Source organism: Callorhinus ursinus, unplaced genomic scaffold (assembly GCF_003265705.2).
Source record: "Callorhinus ursinus isolate GAN/ISIS: 27379988/994484 unplaced genomic scaffold, GSC_fseal_2.0 scaffold3, whole genome shotgun sequence".
In the NCBI taxonomy this organism is placed as follows: Eukaryota; Metazoa; Chordata; class Mammalia; order Carnivora; family Otariidae; genus Callorhinus; species Callorhinus ursinus.
The window spans coordinates 57586078-57611859 of record NW_027397065.1 but is presented as its reverse complement, the minus strand read 5'-3'; the positions used below and the strand labels follow the sequence as shown (position 1 = coordinate 57611859).

Genomic DNA, 25782 nt, shown 5'->3' with positions numbered 1-25782 from the left:
CTTATTTCAGACAAATTAGATTTTAAACCAAAGACTGTAATAAGAGATGAGGAAGGACACTTTATCCTACTTAAAGAGTCTATCCAACAAGAAGATCTAACAATTGTAAATATCTATGCCCCTAACATGGGGGCAGCCAATTATATAAACCAATTAATAACAAAAGCAAAGAAACACATTGACAACAATACAATAATAGTGGAGGACTTTAACCCCCCCCCACTGAAATGGACAGATTATCTAAGCAAAAGATCAACAAGGAAATAAAGACTTTTAATGACACACTGGACCAAATGGACTTCACAGACATATTCAGAACATTCCATACCAAAGCAACAGAATACACAGTCTTCTCTAGTACCCATGGAACATTCTGCAGAATAGATCATATCCTAGGTCACAAATCAGGTCTCAACCAATACCAAAAGATTGGGATCATTACCTGCGTATTTTCAGACCACAATGCTTTGAAACTAGCACTCAATCACAAGAGAAAAGTCGGAAAGAACTCAAATACATGGAGGCTAAAGAGCAGCCCACTAAAGAATGAATGGGTCAACCAGGAAATTAAAGAAGAATTAAAAAAATTCATGGAAATCAATGAAAATGAAAACACAACTGTTCAAACTCTTTGGGATACAGCAAAGGCAGTCCTGAGAGGAAAGTATATAGCAATACAAGCCTTTCTCAAGAAACAAGAAAGGTCTCAAATACACAACCTAACCCTACACCTAAAGGCGCTGGAGAAAGAACAGCAAATAAAGCCTAAACCCAGCAGGAGAAGGGAAATAATAAAGATCAGAGCAGAAATCAATGAAATAGAAACCAAAAGAACAGTGGAAGAGATCAACAAAACTAGGAGCTGGTTCTTTGAAAGAATTAACAAGATTGATAAAACCCTGGCCAGACTTATCAAAAAGAAAAGAGAAATGACCCAAATAAATAAAATCATGAATGAAAGAAGAGAGATCACAACACCAAAGAAATACAAACAACTATAAGAACATATTATGAGCAACTCTATGCCAGCAAATTAGATAATCTGGAAGAAATGGATGCATTCCTAGAGATGTATCAACTACCAAAACTGAATGAGGAAGAAATAGAAAACCTGAACAGACCTATAACCACTAAGGAATTGAAGCAGTCATCAAAAATCTCCCAACAAACAAAAGCCCAGGGCCAGATGGCTTCCCAGGGGAATTCTACCAAACATTTAAAGAAGAATTAATACCTATTCTCTGAAACTGTTCCAAAAAATAGAAATAGAAGGAAAACTTCCAAACTTGTTTTATGAGGCCACCATTACCTTGATCCCCAAACCACACAGAGACTCCATCAAAAAGGAGAATTATAGACTAATATCCCTGATGAACATGGATGCAAAAATTCTCACCAAAATACTAGCCAATAGGATCCAACAGTACATTAAAAGGATTATTCACCACGACCAAGTGGGATTTACCCTGGGCTGCAAGGTTGGTTCAACATCTGCAAATCAATCAATGTGATACAATACATTAATAAAAGAAAGAACAAGAACCATATGATCCTCTCAAGAGAGGCAGAAAAAGCATTTGACAAAGTTCAGCATCCTTTCTTGATCAAAACTCTTCAGAGTATAGGGATAGAGGGTACATACCTCAATATCATAAAAGCCATCTATGAAAAACCCACAGCAAATGTCATTCTCAGTGGGGAAAAACTGAGAGCTTTCCTCTAAGGTCAGGAACACGGCAGGGATGTCCTCTATCACCACTGCTATTCAACATAGTACTAGAAGTCCTAGCCACAGCAATCAGACAACAAAAATAAATAAAAGGCATCCAAATCGGCAAAGAAGAAGTCAAACTCTCACCCTTTGCAGATGATATGATACTTTATGTGGAAAACCCAAAAGACTCCACCCCAAAACTGCTAGAACTCATACAAGAATTCAGTAAAGGGGCAGGATATAAAATCAATGCACAGGAATCAGTGACATTCCTATACACCAACAACAAGACAGAAGAAAGAAAAACTAAGGATAAAATTCCTATTTACAATTGCACCCAAACCATAAGATACCTAGGAATAAATCTAACCAAAGAGTCAAAGAATCTGTACTCAGAAAACTATAAAATACTCATGAAAGAAATTGAGAAAGACACAAAGAAATGGAAAAACGTTCCATGCTCATGGATTGGAAGAACAAATATTGTGAAGCTGTCAATGCTACCTAGAACAATCTACACATTCAATGCAATCCCCATCAAAATACCATCCACTTTTTTCAAAGAAATGGAACAAATAATCCTAAAATTTGTATGTACCCAGAAAAGACCCCGAATAGCCAGAGGAATGTTGAAAAAGAAAAGCAAAGCTGGCGGCATCACAATTCCAGACTTCAAGCTCTATTACAAATCTGTAATCATCAAGACTGTATGGTACTGGTACAAAAACAGACAGATCAATGGAACAGAATAGAGAGCCCAGAAATAGACCCTCAACTCTATGATCAACTAATCTTCGACAAAGCAGGAAAGAATGTCCAATGGAATAAAGACAGTCTCTTCAACAAATGGTGTTGGGAAAATTGGACAGCCACATGCAGAAGAATGAAACTGGACCATTTCCTTACACCACACACAAAAACAGACTCAAAATGGTTGAAAGACCTAAATGTGAGACAGGAGTCCATCAAAATCCTAAAGGAGAACACAGGCAACAACCTCTTCAACCTCAGCCGCAGAAAATTCCTCCTAGAAACATTGCCAAAGGCAAGGGAAGCAAAGACAAAAATGAACTATTGGGACTTCATCAAGATAAAAAGCTTTTGCACAGCAAAAGAAACAGTCAACAAAACCAAAAGACAACCGACAGAATGGGAGAAGATATTTGCAAATGACATATCAGATAAAGGGCTAGTATCCAAAATCTATAAAGAACTTCTTAAACTCAACACCTAAAGAACAAATAATCCAATCAAGAAATGGGCAGAAGACATGAACAGACATTTTTCCAAAGAAGACATCCAAATGGCCAACAGACACATGAAAAAGTGCTCAACATCGCTCGGCATCAGGGAAATCCAAATCAAAACCTCTATGAGATATCACCTCACACCAGTCAGAACGGCAAAAATTAACCAGTCAGGAAATGACAGATGTTGGCGGGGAGGCAGAGAAAGGGGAACCCTCCCACACTATTGATGGGAATGTAAGCTGACGCAGCCACTCTGGAAAACAGTATGGAGGTTCCTCAAAAAGTTGAAAATAGAGCTAACCTACAACCCAAGCAATTGTACTACTGGGTATTTACCCCAAAGAGACAAATGTGATCCGAAGGGGTACATGCCTCTGCAATGTCTACAATAGCCAAACTATGGAAAGAGTCAAGATGTCCATCAACAGATGAATGGATAAAGAAGATGTGGTATATACATACAATGGAATATTAGGCAGCCATCAAAAGGAATGAAATCTTGCCATTTGCAACGACGTGGATGGAACTAGAGAGTATTATGCTGAGCGAAATAAGTCAACCAGAGAAAGACATGTATCATATGATCTCACTGATATGAGGAATTATTAATCTCAGGAAACAAACTGAGTGTTGCTGGAATGGTGGGGGGTTGGTGGGATGGGGCAGCTGGGTGATAGACATCGGGGAGGGTATGTGCTATATAAGTGCTGTGAATTGTGTAAGACTGATGAATCACAGACCTGTACCTCTGAAACAAATAATACATTATATGGTAAAAAAAAAAAAAGAAGATAGTAGGAAGGGAAAAATGAAGTGGGGGAATCGGAGGGGGAGACAAACCATGAGAGACTATGGACTTTGAGAAACAAACTGAGGGTTCTAGAGGGGACGGGGTGGGTGGATGGGTTAGCCTGGTGATGGGTATTAAAGAGGGCACATACTGAATGTAGCACTGAGTGTTATACACAAACAATGAATCATGGCACACTACATCAAAAACTAATGATGTAATGTATGGTGATTAACATAACATAATAAAATTTTAAAAAATTTAAAAAAAAAAAGGCAATATCAACTGGAAGAGAAAAAACAGTATATAAGGGAAACATATGCCTTGTTGTAGTCTTATCTTAAATCCCCATAAAGTGAGCCCAAATTCCTTTGAGTATATAATTTTCAGTCAAAGTCAACATTGTATAAAGTCTTCTCTCTCTTACTGTGTGCTTTGTTCTTTCTAACTTAATTGAAGTCTTTATTTTAAAATGTACCTCGAAGCAATTTTGGTGGTTCATCCTTTCATTACTTCAGTAATAAAATACCAACTTGCTCATTGCAATAGTTGGTGGCAGTGTAATTACATTCAAGGGAAATAAAGAATCTGGGTTCCTTTTCTCCTATTACGTGATTATAGTGTTGAAAACTTCTGTAAATAAAGCAACAACTGAAACAATCTTTGGCTATTTTGTAGGTAATTATGAGTCTAGCCTGTTATCACTCACTAGGAGAAGTATTCTAGAACTCTTTTAATCATTACTTTCAGACATCCTCTTTGGCAAGGTGTACAGCTAAACTTCTACTTTAGAAATCCTTCCTTCAGTTATGAAATATTCTTATTTATCTGTTGGAAAGTTAATGATGTTTGGTCAAATATACATGTGCTGTCCGATTACCAAAGGTTTAGCCCCAGACAAAATAATTCCGCATATGAAAAAAGAATCCAATGAATATATCATTGCATATATTTACTTTTTCTCTCTCTTTTGAGAATAGTTTAGAGCAGCAATCATTTTAATTAACACATCGTGCATAAGAATGCATGATAGCAGCTGTTAATATGCATTTTTAAGACTGCAGGGTGTGGTGACTTATCTAGATAGAAGAGCAACATATGTTCAGTGAAGCATATGGATTTTAACATAAGTTATGATTATAATGCAGAGAAACACAGAGGGACATGTGCAATGGCTGCCTAGTTCCATTTAATCTCTAACATATTTTCCTAACATATACTAGAGAGGGCTGCATATTATTTTAACTGTTGAAATATGATAGAACATGATCGATGGTAATACTTTAAATCAGCTTCATGCATTCTCAAACATGTAACTTTTTTCTGTGAATGTAAATTCAGATTTTTTAAAAAAAAAGGGCTATTCAGGAAAGAAATCAGTAACAAATGACAGCTATGACAAGCATCTTGAAGAAACGCAAAATATCAAAGACTGTATTTTCCTGTTTTATACATTTTATTTCTTTATATTTTTGATAGAATGATAGTTTAGTTACCTTGAACACTATTAGTTAGATTTGCAAACTAGCTGGTTGAAGATATTAGCGATAAAACAAATTACCTTCTCTTGATACTGCCGCCTGGAGGAATCCAAAGACTGGATTAAAGCTGTGGCATGGCCGACAAACATGGCGTAGCAGGTGGCCCCAACGATCATGCTTAGCATGGTAATCCAGAGGTCCGACATGCTGACTGGGGCCTGGGCTCCATACCCGATGCACAGCATATGACTCATAGCTTTGAAGAGTGCATATGAATACTGCTTTCCCCACGAGTCATTCTGGAACCGAAGAGAAAAAAGAAAACAGGCTGAACCATCACAATAGTGGAATAAAAGTGAATGTGACCTGTACACAAAAACATTAGAGAATGAGTATGGAGAAACATCCTTGTAATGGAACATTTACACAGATACTTCTTCATCGCTACTCAAATGACTTGATGTTTTTCAAAGCTTGCTACCACTAGGAAACAGAAATAATCTACTGTTAATATGTGTGCATCCCAAACACCAGTTTTAGGTTTGTTGTTTTTAAAACAGAAATTTCTTTTGGGACAATGGTGTGACTGTCATATAAAAATGCCAAGAATGAATGCTGATGGGCTCATTCCAAACTTTCTAGGCAATCTAGTCATTTCCTAGCAATGTATTTGCAAGCTGAGAAATACTGCAGGTAAATGTGAAGCTGATGGGCCTAAGTATAAGAATTTTTATCAAAACTACAATGTTTAGATTTTAAAAAATCCAAATCAAAATACTTGCATAGTCCTTAATTCTATATTTCTTAAATGAAAAATAAACAAACTTTGGAAACGCAGGTCTGATAAATGGAAAGATTTCCTTGAAGCCTTCTCTCAGAGTAATGTAAGTGAGAATTCAAATGCCAGGACTGATGATGGATGAATCTTGTTGGCTTTTTATAAAATAATATAATAAAATAAAATAAGCAAAATAATATCTTGGCAAACCCTCTAGACAAAAAGAAGCTGACTTCTGAGAATAGTTATTGCATGCAATTTGAGTCTTTTCAAAAATTTATTCCAAGCTCAATTCTACAAAAATAAGCTATGCAATATATCTACCCTTTGATAAAACTTAAAGGATTCTTAGGATCAATTTGTATCAAACCTCATGGCCCAAGACTTTCATAATTTATAAGGCCCTGTGCAAAATGAAAATTTGGGGCCCTTTCATTCAAAATGTAGGGACAAAAAAGTGCTGTTAAAGATAATAATACATAATTTTTTCCCTTTAAAAATATTTTATTACTTATAATAGTAATAGTGGTAGATGAGTAACAACAGAAATTTATAAATTTCAAAGAATAACATTTTTGTGTCAATTATATATAATACAATAAATAGAAAAACTGTATTATTGTGTTATATTGATTGATATATAATTTTTCTGGCTTAATTTTCTGCAAATTCATTCCTTAGGTCTTCAAAATTGATAGAATTAGCAATTTTATTTTCCAATTATAAAACTGTAAGTGACATCATTTGTTTTGGCTAATGCAAGATCATAAATTTCTGATAGTTGTTGAGAAATTTTAAGGAAGATCTTTCTGCTGATGCAACTGTTACTAGGGCTATTAAGAGTATTTTATACATTGTGACAACATTGAGATAAATTTGTGATTTAACATACAAATTTTAGTACATTTGGAGCTGATGATTCTAATGGAACAATTTTTCAATAAAGGTTTCACTGTTCATACAAATTAGTTTCATGAAAGTGACTTTTTAATTAAACTTTTTCTTTTAAGATAACTGTAGATTAACATGCAAATTATAAGAAATAATAAAGAACCCATGCACCTTTTATCCCAAATGGTAACATCCTGACAATGTTGTACAATGTTACAACCAGGAAATTGACATGGGTACAATCCACTGATCTCATTCATATTTCACCAGTTTACTGGTACTCATTTGTGTGAGTAGTTAGTTTTAAACAATTTTATCACATGTATAAGTTTGTGTATTCATCACCACAGTGAAGATACAGAACAATTCCATCACAACAAAGATCCTTTATACTGTATATTGAATTTAATGTTGAATGTAAATGTATGCATTGACATTTTAATGTTTCCTCTGACATTTCCTGTAACTCACTGAGGTTGTGCGAGAAACCAAAAGTAGTTTCATGATTTGCCTATAATCCAAAACGCCTATTTATGTATTTTATTCCTTTATTTTCAATTACAAGGAAAATTTAATTAAAAATTGTCTTCTTTGTTAATCATTGGCTCATTTAAAGTTTCATACGAAAATAGTGTTATTTTTTCATCAAATGTGATGATCTTTACATTTAATCCGTATTTCTAGGCTGGTGGATATTTGCTTTGCAATGTTGCAGGAGTTTTCAAAACTGGACATTATAAATTGTGAAGAATTCTAATAACGCCCTGATATGCTTTATCGCAATATCCATGTGTCCTCCCTGTTTTGTAATAATTTATTGACAAAGTTAACCATCAGAGGTCCCCAAGTATTATCTTGGAATTGAGGCAGAAGATTCAATATCTGTGTAGATACTGCAGGGACGGGATCCTGGGACTGAGAGTCAGCTAATTTCTCACCAAGATTCCCGTCCCTGCTGGCCTGGGGGAGTCACTCCTGCCTCCCACAGTCACTGCTGTTGCTTTGGGGGTTGCTGTGGCCACTGGCATTCTGGCCCAGTTCTGGCTCAGCCACGTGGGGGACACAGCATTTCAGACTGCTGAGGCATGCATATGCGCCACCCCTCACTGTCAGGCCAAGTCCTTGGCTTCTGTGTTGCCTCCTGTGCCTACAGGCCTGAACCTGTATGTGCAGAGCGGCAGCTCATGTTCATGCCCCACTGTCCCAGGGGACTTCACTTACAAAACATAACTTCATGGATAAAATTACTAGGAATGTGAAAATAGCAGCAGCTGAGCTTTATAACAAGCACAGGGTCCTCCTGGAAGTGGGTCCCTCTGCAACTATAAGGTCATTCCCCATACCCACGAAGCCACTTCTGCCTTTGTCAAATGAACTCTGAAATTACCAGGAAATTGTAAGTTATTTTAAAATATATTGAATATACATAGATCTTTTTGTTCATATTTTAACGGGGTTTTCCAAAATCAAATTTATGGATTTAAAAATAGGACATGATAAAGTTTAAAAGCCCCAACCTCATAAGCTTTGGAACTGCATGTGTCTGTGAACAAGAAATAACCAGCCCCATTTTGGTTGGAAGAGTTCATTTTCTTAAACTGAAATTCACTGTTACGTATAAAATGAGGTCATGTTGCCCTATCTATCCATCCATCCATCCATCCATCCATACATGCATGTATGTGTATATATATACACACACACACGTGTAAAAAGGAGATTCAGTTTTAAGAAAAGAAAATTACTCATATATTATATTATACTATGCAGATAGTATAATGAACCCATGCACAAGTTTTCATTTTGATGAATAAACAAAATTCATTCCTTATACTTTTTTTCATACACAAAAATATATAACTATTCTCATGAATAAACCGAAAGTTCCCCAAATTCTAGATGTTCCAGGAACAAGGAATGGAGTATTTGATGAACAAAGGAATGTGTTCTATAAAAATCTTGACTGTACATGTTATTTAAAATGACATTAACATTGCAGAAATTCAACTCAGTAATATACTGATATACTAAAGATGAATTCACTGCAAACCACATTGCAAAATAAGCAAAGGCTTCAATTCCTAAGATCTATTCAGATAATGGATAGAAAGAAAATAAGCTTGGCTTGTTTCTGACTGGCTTTCAATCTCTTCCGGGCTCCCTCAGGACTCTAATTCCCCTGTCATGGTGACTTCCAGACTCTAATTCCCCTGTCATGGTGACTTCCGTTCGGTACATGATAATCTTCTCATGTGCCTGGCATCTACTCATAGATTAGGGCTGGGGCCATGTCTCATTGATCATGTTAGACTCTAAACTGCATGATTCAGTGGTGACACTAAATATTTTTAGGTGAAAACACTGTTGTTGAAAAAAAGGGTGAATAAATAAATTTTGACTGTGCTCTTAAATCTAGTGCAAGATTCCTTTCCTTATACAGGGGCATAGTCGTGTTGCTTAGGCAACTTGATGGACTTAGATATAATGGGAATAATTCAAAAGTTCAATGGGGTGTCCAGTGGAGGCTGCACTTTAATTCTGTTTCTGTTGCTTATCCCTTTGTTTTTGAGGGGAAGCAGTATGTGGAGCTGGAGAAGAAAGTTTCAATTTCCCAAGGGAACGCAGTTATGTAACAGCCAAACTATTTTGTATAAAAATGTGTGTTTATGTTCATTTTCCTTTATCTCCTTAGGCACACACAAAACACACACACACACACACACACACACACACCTTGGCCTTTCTTTCTACAAAAATGGATTATCTCATATATACTTCTCTGCATATAGTTTTTATCACAGGAAAATTCCTCCAAATAATCTAGTGTTCATATAACTATGTAATAACCCATTGTTGATTATGTCATAGTTAATTTTCCCATTTTTCTATTATTTTTCAGTGTTTGCCACTACAGACTATTCTGTAATAAACAATTTTGTACATATAACCTTTATCTCTATCAAATATATTCTCAGAAGTGTGTTTATTGGGTCAAAGAATTAAGTTTTCAATTTGATTTTAAAAATATGTTGACAGACTGTTTCAAAGGCTGTAATTTCTCCAAAACCAAGTAAAAATACACTTCATCATCATATTCTAGTGAGAAATAGTAACCCACTGTTACTTTTACTTACATTTCACTGGGGAATTTGAGAAAGTTTTCATATACTTATTAATCAACTGGACTTTCTCATTTCTGGTGAAATTCTTATTTTTTCTTATCAATTTGTAATACATATCTGAAGACTGGATATCAATTCTTTAACTATTTGCTTTAAATATCTATTCCTAATTTACTCTTTGCCTATTGATTTTTTAATGATATAATTTGCCACATATTTTAATTATTTTTTAAAGGTTTATTTATTTTAGAGAGAGAGAAAGACAGAGAGACAGAGAGAGAGAGAGAATGTATGTGAGTCGGGGGAGGGGGAGAGGGAGAGAGAGAATCTTCAAGCAAACCACCCTGCCAAGCATGAAGCCCACCATGGGGTGATCCCAGGACCCCGAGATAATGACCCAAGCTGAACCGAGAGTTGGACACTCAACCGACTGAGCCACCCAGGCGCCCCAACATTTTGATTATTTTATGTAGGAAAATAAATCTGTAATGTCCCTGTGAGCTGCTGAATTTTCTGTAAAAGTTAAAAAGATCTCCCTAAATCTGAGATTATTCATATGTAAGTATTTTGGAGATTATGTTATTTTTATATTTACTTATTTTACCTAAGAGATTTGTTTTTGTTTTTTGTGTTTTTTGTGTTTTTTTTTTTTTTTTTTTGGTATGTGGAACAAAGTTCACACTTTCATTCATTCTGAAAGAATTGTTTCTTGAGCCTGCATACAACTTTAATGAACTATCTGGTCCCCAGTGACATACAAATGCTTCCTTTGTTATATATTGTCTCTACATTAACATTGGGGTGTTTGTTTCTGGGCTCAATATTTTGTTCCACAAATCTATTTGACTATTTCTATGCTGGTATCATCTCAAATTACAGTGACTTTATAATCTATTTTAATATGCATGTAAAGCAAAGACCCTTCTCAATTCCAACAGAGATTCTGAGTTACCATGTGGAGAAGTTTGGGCAGGACCACGTTTTAAGGTAAAAATGTGGATACATGATGCTGGATATGGGACAGGCATGGTATCTGGGGGGAAACTATGGGTGAGAACAGTCACCAAATCCAGAAAATTCCTATCTGTCTGCCTGCCTATCTATCTATCTGAAGATAGACTGGCTCATAGATCAGCCAGTCTAAATTATAGAGAAGATACAAAACATAATAAGGAATACACTAGGAAACACAGGGATGGCCAGCACCGGAAGGATCAGAATATTTTTCAGTATAGTATGGGAAGCCTCGGAAAATTTTTCAGCAGGAAATGATAAAATCTGATCTGTGCTTTAAGGAGATTGATCAGGGAGAATTGTTGAGTAGTCGTTCTCAACTGAGGATGATTCTGTCACCCAGGGAACATTGTCAAATTTTTGGTTTTTATAACTGGAGGAAGTGCTATATTTTTTAAGATTTACTTATTTATTATTTGGGAGAGAGAGAGAGAGAGTGAAGCATGTGTGAGCAGGGGGAGGCGCAGAAGGAGAGGAAGAGAGAGAATCCCCAGCAAACCTCATGCTGAGCATGGAACCTTATGTGGGGTTCCATTTCAAGACCCTGAGATTATGACCTGAGCTGAAACCAAGAGTCCAACACTTAACTGACTGAGCCTCCAGGTGCCCCTGGAGGAAATACTATTAATATCTAATGGGTAGAGGCTAGTGAAGCTGCTAAATGACCTCCAATTCACAGAGAAGCTCCTCCACAGCAAAGAATTATCTGGCCCAAACTGCCAGCCTTGGTGAGGTTGAGAAATCCTGGTGTGGAGAATGGATTGAACAATGACTAGATAAAGAAGTCAGTTTAAAAGCTATTATAAGTTTAAGGGCGGTGAAATGAAAACTGAAATAGCATAAAGTATAAAACAAGAACAACAATAAATAATTTTGAGAAGAGAAGGTCTATAGAATGTAGCATATTAGATTTTTATGAAATGGTAAAAGAAAAACAAAGGTAGAATAATTCAGGGGGTTATGGAAAATTTATAAAGATTCATGCAATTTAGGCTTTTCTTTTCAGGGGAGACTGATTAGGTGTAGGGATCTTTTCTGTTATTCTACAAGACCAGAATCATCCTCTTTAGACATTGAATTGTCTATGCACATTGTGTGTACGAGGGCCAACCCAGCCCTCTTGGTGGAATATCAGTATTTAGGCAGCAGTCCTGTGATTCGGAGGCTGCTGCAGAGAGAATTCCAAGTGGAGGAATGTATCTTAATACCATTACCTCCCTCTTCCTTATTCCGTCCAACCCTCCCCACCAGCCCCACCCACCATTACAACCCCAGCTACAACAGCTCAAGCCAGAAAGGTAGATTGACTGCGGCAATAAAATACACACATAAGTTAAGTAACAACATAAACAGTGTGTCAAACAAATGCTTAGAAGATAAGTTAAACTTGGAATATAAAATATAAAATATTTTTCAAGGTTACTCTTGAAAAACAGTATGATGGTAACAACATGCATGGTTCTAAACTATCCAAAGTACCAATTATTACATTAAATTTGTCAATCTTTATTTTGATGTTTATTTACAAATTTATCAATTATTTATAATTTTTTATAATTTACAATTGATATTTATCAATTTATTTACAAATTTATCAGTTTATCAATCTTACCATCATATCTTTCTTTGCACCACTTGATAAATGATAACATGGAGGCAGAGAACATAGTGACTTGCCCGAGTTTACGAGTTTGTAAGTGGAAAATTCATTGTTTTGAACCCAGTCTGGTTCTTGAGACCATACTATTAGCTACTACATGACACTATTCTTGATTTTATAAACTTATTATATTTATAATTTCAGGCAAAATATTAAGGCTGAAAGACTAACTGATCAGTTCATCTCTCACATGCAACCCTTATTTAATGTAGCAAAGTAACACCAGGCAAAGAAGAGACTTAAAGAAGGAAAAACTAGATCTGAGAGGGTTTGGTGAAGGTCCGAGAATGTTTTCATTCCCAGGACATCATTTTTTTTATTATTATGTGGCTGTTCTCCTTTCATCTTAAAAAAAAATGACTCATTTTTTTTAGTCTACGTCAATAATAATAACATGAATGGGAGACTATATACTCCCAGTGCTTTACCATATGATCCAAATATTACCAAGTTACATTTAACTTGAATACTATTGAAAGTAAACAAATAAGTTACCTGTTAACTCTGATTTAATCTGGGTTTCTCTTGTTTTCATTTTAGGCAATGATTTACCAACAGATTGTTCCTTATAGATTATTTTTTTTAATTCTTTAAAGATTTTATTTATTTATTTGACAGAGAGAGAAAGCACAAGCAGGGGAGTGGCAGGCAGAGGGAGAAGCAGGTTCCCCACTGAGCAAGGAGCCCAATGTGGAACTCGATCCCAGGACCCTGGGATTATGACCCGAGCTGAAGGCAGACACTTAACTGACTGAGCCACACATGGGTCCCTGACTATTTTTTTTATTATTCAAAATGTTCACTCATTTAATTTATCACTTCACTAAGGCATCACTGAAATTAATTATTTTTTGAGGAAAACATATATTTACTTATATATAAGTAAATTTAATTATGCCACCTGGGAACTCATACAGAAAAAAAAAATTTATGTTTATATTCCAAGTTTAACTTATTTTCTAAGCATTTGTTTGACACACTGTTTATGTTGTTACTTAATTTGGATCAGGGTGAAGGGCTATGGCAAAGAAAGAAAATAAATGTTTATTCTAGAGTATCCTAGACCTCCTGACTTAGGACATTCAAACTCAAACTAAGCCACTTAGTATATTCTGCCACAGAAACAAAAGTTTCTCTGGTCCATCATCTTTCACATGAACTAAAATTTTGTCAGTTTAGAAGGCCAAACTATTCCATTATTGAATACCTGAATGAATCTTCTTTATCATTTGAAATCAAATGCAAGTATGAATATGTTAAGTAGGCAAAATCTAAGCAAAATTGGAAATATAGAACTTGACTCAGAAATATATGCATCAACAGCTAAAATATCAAATTTTGACCAGTTACAATTTACTTCTTCAACTACCAAATAAACTTATCACTTACATCAGTTACAGCAATGCCAATCAGATAGAAAGATACATTAAGAAGTTCTCAAGACAAGGAATATAGCTGAGCATAATCTTCCTGAAGTCACAAGAAGTGTAGCATAATTGGTCACCAATTCCAAAGTGTAAGTTCACTTGAACATGCCATGGTCTTATTTTATCTGTATATAAGAGAATGGAGTCAGGGTAATAAACTGTCGTTCTTCATCAATTTCACGGGGCTTAAGTATGGTAACAGTGGATAGATATTAGGAGCAAGCTTTCTACTGATTAGTGATTGAAACCAAATTACAATTGTTTTTAAGTATTCGTTTGAGCATTTCTGTTCTTTGAAGTATGTCCCCTAGAATTATTGGATTTGTTCATTACAAACAGAAACATTTAAGAAACATCTTTGAGGAGGTCTTTATCTTAGTCGAATTAAACATTATTTGTGACTTTACAGATCATAGTAAATAATAATGTCAGTAGGAAGACAAGTGGAGATCAACTCAATGAGGCCATCCTAAATTGAATTGCTCCGTAGAAACATAGTGCATGCAATTCCTAAGGGGACTCAGGGAAAGGACCGACAGTTATGTTGTGTGTAAAGTCAAAATGCAGATAGCAAGGAAGAATATTTCTTAAAAAAATATATGATGTAGACTTTCCCCCCAGTATAGATATGCTTTGAAAGCAAACATTAAGGCCACAGTAGGCAAGAAGAAAGAGAGCCTACCAACACTGTGCTTTGATTTCATAACTTGTCAGCCTTGTTCTATAACATTAGCGCTATATTTTTAAATGTATTAGTAAGTAATGAATTATTTCCCTTCAAGTCACATGATAGAAGCTCTTGAATTCTTGAAATACATATTTGTATTCTTGATAGGATTATCTCCAAAAAATTTAAATGCCATGGTTTCTAGAAATAACACTTAAAAATATACAATTACATATATTTTTCAGTCGGAGAAATGTACTTATTTTTCTTATTTGTACAGTTTTGATCTGCTTACAAACATTTGCACCCCTGACATCAATCCTTTTGCCTTATAGAAGAGTTCAAATAGTTTTCAGCAATTAAATATAGAATTACTGCATAAGAAGATTACTGTTGTCATAAAAAGAATGATGCTTGGTCATTTTAAGTTCTAGACTTGTTCCCTGGTCAATTAATCCCTCAAATTCTAAGTGTATGTTTTCCTGCTTCAATAATGATGATAAAATACAAAATCAGCATTAAGTAGATTTATAAATTAAAATTTAATGATGCTTGAGATCACAAATATTTTTTCTCGTATTTCTTTTAACATTGGTTGCATTATTTTAAAATAAAAATTAAACATGGGGTGCTTGAGTGGCTCACTCGGTGAAGCATCCTACTCTTGATTTTGGCTCGGGTCATGATCTCAGGGTTGTGAGATCAAGCCCCACATGGGGCTCTGTGCTGCTTAAGATTTTCTTTCTTCCCCTCACTGTTTTCCCCTCCCCCACTTGCACTCTGTCTCTAAAAAAAAGTAATAAATAAATAAGATAAAATAAAAATTAAGCATATCAATAAGTTATTTTTTAATGTGGAGGGTCTGTTAGCCCAATTTTTTAGACTAAGAGTTCATTAATACTTCTTATAGAAAGGCCCCAAATCAGATATTTTAAGATTTTAAGTGTGATTTTTCTATAATTAGTGCTTTGATCAAAATATTTTTATTGCTTGTTTGGACAAGTAAATATAAACAAATATATCTTACATATTTTTGCACGTATAAATATCAGTAAACGTATTTTATATATATGCATAAATATAAAGGAACAATGGAAGAGATTAGCATACACTGAGTACTTTACTCCTTGCAAGGTGCTATTATATCAACTCATTGTTCCTCATAAAATTCTTGAAATCTGATATTGTTCTTACCAGTAAGGAATGCAAAGCTTAGAAAAATTAAGAAACTTGCTCAAAGTCACACACTTGTCAGTGCCAAAGCTGAAATTCAATCATAGGTCTGTCTGAACTACAGTATAAACCGTCTCCATTCTGAAGATCATAGCCACATCTTTCCTAACCATTTATATAAGTAAAATTCATAATTCTAATGCAGAATTTTCAAGCATTTAAAGAACATAACCATAGCACAGAAATTATCTAAAATACATGTTTTCATCTCAACTAGCAAAAGGGAACCTCTACTACACCTTAAGGGAATTCAGAGGAAAAATTATCTCAGGTTTTCAACAGAGAAAACCTCTGAGGGAAAATCCCCTCGAGAGTTTGAGGTCAGTAAAGATGTTTGGGTCATATAGTCATACTTCACTTTAATAATTTCCTATTGGCCAAGAATGCTCAAAGGGTTCCCTTCCTTTCCTCCTATCCCCAAAGCCTGGGATGGAGTAAACTATCCTGGTATCTAAATAGGAAAAGTCTTCTGGAAGGAGGTCCTTGCCTGAGGCTTAATCCTCCAGAATGTGGAAGATGCACGTGAGGCAGAGAGGCAGGTTCCATGTGAACCATTATTCACGGACACCTGGCCAAAGTAACATAAGGAGTGATGTCATTTCTCCTCAGTGCTATTATTTAATATGCACTTAAATTCATTGTATGGGTTTTAAGAAAGCAACTCTGCACCGATGATTTTCAAATTAGTAGATCATCTCTTTCGGTGGCATTCTCAAGTAGTTTAACTCTGCTAATTAGAGGTTTTAGCATGTTGGTAGTGTTAAAAACTGCTAAAATTAAAGCGAAATTGAAGTAAAACAAAGAACTGTAATCCTTTTTTGCTAGGCTCAAACTTCTGCTCTTAATAAGGAAAGCAGCCGCCTGGGGCATAAAAGAAGCAGGAGTTAAGAAGTTTTTCAGCTTGAGTGAGCCCTTGGGTGGTTGGTGTTAATAATTAGAACATAAGGGGCACCTGGATGGCCTGGTTGATTAAGTGTCCAACTCAGTTTTGGCTCAGGTCCTGATTTCCGGGTGGTGAGACTGAGTGCTGCGACGGGCTCGAGACTCTCTCTCCCTCTTCCCTCTGCGGCTCCCCCCCCACACACTCTCTTTCACTCTCTCTAAAATAAATAAATAAATAAATCTTTTAAAAAATAATTAGAACAGGGCGCCTGGGTGGCTCAGTTGGTTAAGCGACTGCCTTTGGCTCAGGTCATGATCCTGGAGTCCCAGGATCGAGTCCCGCATCGGGCTCCCTGCTCAGCAGGGAGTCCGCTTCTCCCTCTGACCCTCCCCCCTCTCATTCTCTCTCTCTCTCATTCTCAAATAAATAAATAAAATCTTTAAAAAAATAATTAGAACATAAATTATTACAGATGCAATTTTTGGTTTATATAAATGTTTGTTACCATATGAAACATGGCATTAGATTTTTTGTCCTAGATAATCTGCATATATTTCAGTTGTATGACAGATGGTGTAATGTATAAAGAATATGTACTTCTTATGAAGATTAAGTGAAAGGCATTATATATAAAAGGCTGATACAAAAAGTGGCTGTATATAAAAGGGCTGATACATAATACAGTTGTTTGGGTGTTTTCTATCTAGCTTAGTTCTTTGCATGAGGGTCTAAATTTATTAATAGTGTGTGTACATGTGTGTGTTTTCATTTAACAACTTGTTTATAGCACTTTCTACTGCCAGGTACAATTCTAATCTCTCTACAAACATACATATCATGAAGAATTTTATTAAAATCTGATGTCCAGAGATCAGCATAACTAAACTATAGAGAATTTTAAACCATATAGAAAAGAAATGTGTAAGCTGACAAGAAACTTATTTAGTAATTGGTTATTGATGTTGAGGTTAAAACTAGCTTTTGTGTTATTCCAAAAGTGAAGCTCTCACTTGTAACAGATTCTGAAATCCCACCCTAGTAATGGTAGAATGTGCCCTTAACATTTAACATATCCATGTAGTGGCATGATGGTATGATAAATTTCTGTGTTTGTTTTTCTTTTCCTACCTTGATTTGCTATGGGGCTGGTCACCAGAGTTAAGAAGGAATAGTGAAATAAAATAAAAGAGTGGGCCTATTAAACAATTTTTTTTGCTAATGTAGACTGACTTATATTCATAGACTCATAAAAAGTTGGAATTGTATGAAATCTGGGCAAAACTTTAGGCTATCTTTTTTATGGGCAAGTGGAGTTTAAGAATATCCCTAATTTTATGATTAAAATAACCAACTAACTAAAAACACACACAAATAAGTGTATTCAGACTATCCAACTCTATTTTAATCTAATATGCAAGGAACAATACATTTCAAAGTCAGAAAATATTGTTACTTGCCCATGGTCTCATCTGGTTTGCCTAAGGATTGAAAAACAAAAAAGCCCTCATGTCTTTACATGCTTGCAAGTATTGCTTCCATTAGCTTGGCATTGTCACTATAATAATCGAAATATCACTACCAACAAAAACATTGAGTATGGTTTATATAGATCTCTTACAATAAGAATCTAATTTGACCTAGTGAATATCACAGCAACCTTATGGTAGCTAGAACAGCCTTTATTATCTTCATTTTACTGAGGAGGATGAAATTCAGTTTCATTAACTTGCCTATGGCCTCATGATAAGAAGTAGTATCTTCCCTGCATCAAAAACTAATGATGTAATATATGGTGATTAACATAACAATAAAAAAATTAAAAAAAAAAAAAGAAGTAGTATCTTCCCATTGGGTCTCTGACCTGCCAACTACAGACACAGTACAACTGTAATTTAAGCTGTAATTGCTTAATAATTGCTATCCTGTACTCTGCTTACATATGGGTATTTAAGAGGAAAAAAAATCAACCATGGCTTGGGGTTAAACCATCTCCATTTTGAAAGTGATATTACAAGTCAAATTATTATTACATTCTATCTGGGTAAAATGATGAGGGTATCCACTATGATCTGTATTACCCAACATTACCATGGAGTTACCTATTTCAGAAAAATGCATGCTTATTAGGTTAGTGGCTAATTAAACTGTATAGAAAACTATTTCCCTATGCTAAAGTTATTTCAATCACTAGTTTAAAAGATAAATGATACCGGTTAAAGTTATCCTGTTACTTTAGAGAGATACTTTCTTTTTTTAAGCCAAAGACCTTTACTCTCTCATTGTTTTGTAGCCTAAAACTTTGATATCAAAGTCAGCCGGACTTCCTTTGATTCTTCCAACTTCTGGTGGAGGCTGTAATTATTGGCATTCCTGGGCTTACGGCTACATCACTCCAATCTCTGCCTCTGTTGTCACACGATGTTTTCCTCTTGTAAGGACAAAAGTCATGCTGGATTAAGGCCCCTCTAATGACCTCATCTTGATTACATCTGCAAAGATCTTATTTACAAATAAGGTCACATTGGCAGATGCTCAGGCGTTACAACTTCAACATATCTTTTTGGGGGGCACAATTCAACCAATAAAATAGCTTTGCTCCAAATCAGAAGAGGTCAGTCTAAGTGTGGGGAGCGTAAGTTTATGTGGCAGTCACAGAACATAGAACCCGCAGCTTCAACCATAGTCCCATTTGTGTGTGTTTGTAGTAGGTGCAGCTTGAACTTCCCAAGTTAAAAAAAAAGAAAAAGATGGGGCAGCTGGGTGGCTCAGTCGTTAAGCGTCTGCCTTTGGCTCAGGTCATGATCCCAGGGTCCTGGGATCGCTCCCTGCTCAGCGGGAAGCCTGCTTCTCCCTCTTTTACTCTCTCTGCTTGTGTTCCCTCTCTCGCTGTGTTTCTCTCTGTCAAATAAATAAAAATCTTAAAAAAAAAAGAAAAGGAAAGAAGAAAAATGCTTTTAAATTTATCTTTTTTTTTAATTTATTTATTTGAGAGAGAACAAAAGCATGAGTGGGGTGAAGGGCAGAGGGAGAAGCAGACTTCCTGCTCAGCAGGGAGCCCAGTGTGCGGCTCGATTCCAGGACTCCAGGATCATAACTGGAGCCGAAGGCAGATGCTTAACCAACTGAGCCACACAGGTGCCCCAAATTCATCTTCTTATTTACAGCAAAATAGCAATGACACAAGTCAGCAACAGCACATGTTATTTAATTCTAAAGGCATGACCTTAAATTGCAGATGAACAAATAAAGCCTTAAATTATAAGTAATGCTAGAACTTGGTGTATTGATTATGCAATCTAACAGGATAAGCCTAGGAAATCCTCCACTGTGTAAAAAGCAGAAAGATTGAGCACTTACAGTTATTTTTAGAAGCCTAACTCCAACTTAAAGCTCTTATCCTATGATGTGTACTCAGTGTATTCTTAGTATGTAAGGCTTCTGTGTCAGTTACTGCTCTGAGAGAATATTCTGCTTTGACTCCCTAAGTCCATATAAGCCTTATACAAATGTAGGTTTTATAAGGTGTGGACTCCCTGACCTCATGTACAACTTCACAGAAAATTCAAATACCAAATAGTACTTAACAGAGGCAAAAAGCAACTTCTTGATCAATAGAGTCAAACCAAATACACTTATTACTAGTATTTAGAAAGGTTAAATTCCTGGAGTCTCAGTTGTCTCTGATAAATCAATTCTCCATTCACATTACATTTGAGTGTGAGTGTGTGTGTGTGTGTGTGTGTGTGTGTGTGTGTGTGTGTGAAATGAGAGAGGGAAGGATAGAACAGAAATTGATTGATTGATTTTCAAGGCTTAGACTATCTTGTTTCCGCCATATCTCTGAATTCAGATATAGACTGACTTGGAAATCTATAAGCAAACAAACTATAAAACAGAAAGAAAAAAAATTGAAACAATCTGTTTATTTTTTCTTTTTTTCTCTTCTTCTAGCTTTTAATTCTACCAGCTTAGAGGAAGGCTAGGAAAATGGTGATTCAGACATAATTCCCATTTCTGATGAGCTCATTTTAATTCTTTAAAGTTAGAATAAAAATATATGGACAATTGTCCCATATTTAACCATGATATTACTATCCAAAGAACATATTAATGTGAAGCAGGTTCCTTTTGAACATTAGTGGATTCCATTTGAAATCATGCTAATTAGCATATTCTAGCTATTTACTTATGGCATCGAGAGGAAATATAGTTTACTTTTAGAAAAGCAATTTTTAGTCTGTTTATGCATGATAAAAAAATATGAGCATAAAAAAGCTACCCAAACTGGAGTATCCCTGAATACTCTGGTAGAATTCTTATTTTCAGTTATAATATTACCTAATGCCAACACCTCATACAGTTCTGACCACTTTGGTTGTGAGGCATAATAATTAGTAATTCCTGAGAAGAGCACACTGCTTAGTACAATTCCTGTAGAAGACTGACCTATAATATCTTACTCAGGCAAAATGCTAAATTTTCCACAAACTGATGGACTATAAAGCACATCTCCAGACACATCAGAGAGATGTCTTCCTTAATTTCCTCTGATGTGGAAGGAAACAACTATGGCTTACTGGCAAAGCAAGAGAATGTCTTAACAATTAACAGCATGCATTTCTTGGTCAGTAGGGATTGCTCAGAGAGAAGAAGTAAACATTCAAAGCTTAATAATTTCTTTTGCGCATCGCTTCCATGACTCATGCCAGATTTTCCCCAGCTAGTTCTAAAATGATTAATCTGCTCCAATGAGTCAATAGTCTTCCATCTTCATTTTCCTTGGGCACTGGTGACAAAGGTTAACAAAATCTTCTACTGTATTCGCATGTGGGTATATGTGTATTTCTACCCCAGGCTTGCCTGGAAAAGGTGTAGCATAGCAGTCTCCCTCGTGTACAATCTGTGTGCTGTCCCTGGTAGCATTGTGATACCAGCTTCTCTGGACAATGGAGAGGGAAGCAGCAGTAAACCTCAGTGAGACAACTTCGATCACACTGTAGATGAGGTTTGGGAAAAGAGTACCCAATTTTCCAATCAGAATCTAGACAAAGAATGGCGTACTCAAAAACTGCTCCCATATCTTTTTCTAAGAGGCTAGAAATACCTTGAGTCCTTCTGTTTTAGGTAAGGAAGTCAATGTCATAATTTCTGGAAGGTTATGATTTAAATGCCTGTACATTACTTCTAAGTCATTATTCAAATATCCTCTTGCCATGATCTACAGGTTCCTTGGCTGGCCCCAAAGGTTTCAGGACTGACTCCCAAGACACTAGAATTGTATAAGCATAGACTAACACAGCATGAACAGAGCATGAAAAGCATCCCAAAACAAATTCTTTAGGGAAGGATAAGGCTTGAAGGCCATAAATTAAAGGCAATTATGAGAATCAGATCTTTCAAATGAAAGAAGATAGGACGGGAGTAAATGTGTATCCCGTATACATAAGATGGGGTATAGGCAGATTACCGTTGCTTTGATATGTCCATGGCTTAGCTTTGGCTATCATTGGAAGTATATTATGTGGTTAAAATGGAATCATTCAAAGGTTCTTTTTATCCTCTATTCTGTTATAGTGAGGTGGCATGCTTGGTTAGTGGGGAGTCACTCTAGAAGGCTGGCAAAAATTGAAAAATCAGATATATATATTTCCATATGAGGTATAGTGAGGGCTACAGCAACTTCAAATAGAAAATGAGTAACACACAGGAGACTAGATCCTAGAGCATTTATCATTTATGATGAAGGTAGAATCCAAGCAAGGGGATAGGGGGTGTATTAAAACTTATCAAACTCAACATCCAAAGACTAAATAATCCAATCAAGAAATGGGCAGAAGACATGAACAGACATTTTTCCAAAGAAGACATCCAAATGGCCAACAGACACATGAAAAAGTGCTCAACATCACTAGGCATCAGGGAAATCCAAATCAAAACCTCAATGAGATACCATCTCACACCAGTCAGATTAGCTAAAATTAACAAGTCAGGAAACGACAGATGTTGGTGAGGAAGCAGAGAAAGGGTAGCCCTCCTACACTGTTGGTGGGAATGCAAGCTGGTGCAGCCACTCTGGAAAAACAGTATGGAGGTTCCTCAAACAGTTGAAAATAGAGCTACCCTATGACCCAGCAATTGTACTACTGGGTATTTACCCCAAAGATACAAATGTAGCGATCCAAAGGGGTACGTGCACCCCAATGTTTATAGCAGCAATGTCCACAATAGCCAAGCTATGGAAAGAGCCAAGATGTCCATCAACAGATGAATGGATAAAGAAGATGTGGTGTATACATACAATGGAATATTATGCAGCCATCAAGAAAAAAAAAAAAACAAACGAAATCTTGCCATTTGCAATGACGTGGCTGGAACTAGAGGGTATTATGCTAAGCAAAATAAGTCAATCAGAGAAAGACAAGTATCATATGATCTCACTGATATGAGGAATTATTAATCTCAGGAAACAAAGTGAGGGTGGCTGGAGTGGTGGGGGGTGGGAGGGATGGGGGGTGGCTGGGTGGTAGACATTGGGGAGGGTATGTGCTATGGTGAGCACTGTGAATTGTGTAAGACTGATGAATCACAGACCTGTACCTCTGAAACAAATAATACATTATATGGTAAAAAAAAAAAAAAAAAAAAAGAAGATAGTAGGAAGGGAAAAATGAAGGGGGAGAATCAGAGAGGGAGACGAATCATGAGAGACTATGGACTCTGAGAAACAAACTGAGGGTTCTAGAGGGGAGAGGGGTGGGGGGATGGGTTAGCCTGGTGATGGGTATTAAGGAGGGCACGTACTGCATGGAGCACTGGGTGTTATAACGCAAACAATGAATCATGGAACACTACATCAAAAACTAATGATGTAATGTATGGTAACTAACATAACATAAAATAAAATTTAAAAAATTCAGTATAATGCTAAAAATATTATGTAAGTTAATAAGGTAACTGGCCTAAAGAGGAATAAATATAAATGCAGAGAACAAAAGTGTTTAACCTTCACTCCATTTAGCTTTTTCCAGTTTTCAGGCATACTTTAATTTGCATCTTATATATTTATATAAATACTATGCCTTTTCTTGGCACTTGGGCAAATGACTTAAACTCTATGCATTAGTATCCTCACCTATAGAATAGATATGCTAATAAAACTATTAACCTTATACTTAAGAAACACTTAGAATAGCAACTGGCACAGAGTAAATGCTATATAGATACTTGCCAAATAAAATAAATAATAAGTGTCTGTGAGATAGCTAAATTCTCAATAATTCTCTATTATAAAAGGCATGGGGGGAGCCTGTGTGGCACATTCTATTAAGTGCTCAACTCTTGGTTTTGGCTTAGATCATGATTTCAGGGTCATGAAATCGAGCTGCATGTCAGGCTCCAGGCTCAGCTAGGAGTCGGCTTAGTTTCTCTCTCCCTTACCCACTACCGCACCTTCCCATTCTTTCTCTTTCTCTCTCAAATAAATAAATAATTTTTAAAAAATGCCTGAGTATTGAAAGACAATAGTAGAGTTAAGACATTCTGTGTCATGTAGAAAAATGTCTTTGGCTTTCCAGAAATTTTTGTGTGGTTTTCTAATTTTGCCTGTATTTTCAAATAATGATTCAAAAGAAGATACAGAATTTAGGTAAGCATACTTTATTTTGCATTAATGCAGTAATTATCAGCAAGATGAAAAACATGGCATAGTATAAAGAATGTGAAATATTCTTTAAGGAAAGTATTTGTTCTATATATAGCAATGTTCCTATATATGTTTATATAAAAAATTTTATAATGCCATTTACTTTACCCAGATAGCCAGTGTAAGATGTTGGATGTTGGTGTAACAGCTAAAAAAGAGAGACTTTAATATGATAAGAAATAAAATATTGTCATTACCATTATATATTTCCTTGACTAATAATTTTGCTTGTCCTTTCACTTTATGGAGTACCCTAAGGTATATTTCTTATCAGACTATATAAACCATGACTTTGGACAATAAAATAAATTCAGAAAATCTGAAAAAATAAAATAAAATAAAATAAATCAGGAAGAAAAAAACAAGGAAGGAAGAAAAAAATAAAATCTTTTAATTTTAGGTATGTCTATAAATTTACTTGACATCAACACTCTTGAAATATAGGGTAGCTTTACCAGAAAAGGTAAAATATATTACATTATTTGTAAGCCAGTAGGTGCCATTAAAGTATAAATGACAGTATTACTGTTATTATTACTAGTCAGTGCTACACAATGATAATGGCATGGTTGTCTGAGAATCCTAATTATACATGCCAATTTGAAGATATTCATATTTGATTCTTATTATATATTTTCTCCAAAATTTGTAAGCTACACCATGTAGGAGCAAATTTCGTAAGTAAAATGGGTGGGTGTTTTCGACAAAGTTTAGGTAGAGAAAATTAGAGGTAGAAAAAAAAGGAGAAGACTATTTAGTATTTAGAATGGTAATATAATCATAGGAGTAAGAAGGGGCAGGAAAATTGGGTTAAGGTAGTGATCTTGATGGCATTACCTATATAGGAATAAAACATTATTTTACAACACACTAAGACATTTTAAAAGACAAATTAAGTAGTGAACTAAGGCATTTTCAAAGGCAATAAGCTACCCTTTGGAATAAATCTTCATAAAATAGATTCATGGAAAGTTCTCTTTCAGTAAGCTAAATGACCAAAAATATCCCTATGAACATAGAATGCAAGGGATTAAAGCTAAACCGAAAAGGATTAAAGTATCTCAAAGCCCAACACATTGTCTTCAAAATGTAAGAGAAGTAACTGAGCTTTGTAGTATACTCTGAATGTTAATAAAATGGACCATTTGAAAAGTAAATAAGTTCAAGAAA

General features: G+C 35.5%; 1 protein-coding gene across 1 annotated transcript in view; it reads right to left on the bottom strand.

Moving 5' to 3' along the window:
- The window catches only part of HCN1 (hyperpolarization activated cyclic nucleotide gated potassium channel 1), a 413758-nt gene that overhangs the window by 114026 nt on the left and 273950 nt on the right, over positions 1–25782 (bottom strand). The window contains exon 4 of the mRNA XM_025866650.2: positions 5316–5534. Coding sequence (XP_025722435.1) covers positions 5316–5534 — 219 coding nt within the window. The remainder of the gene's footprint in view (positions 1–5315; positions 5535–25782) is intronic.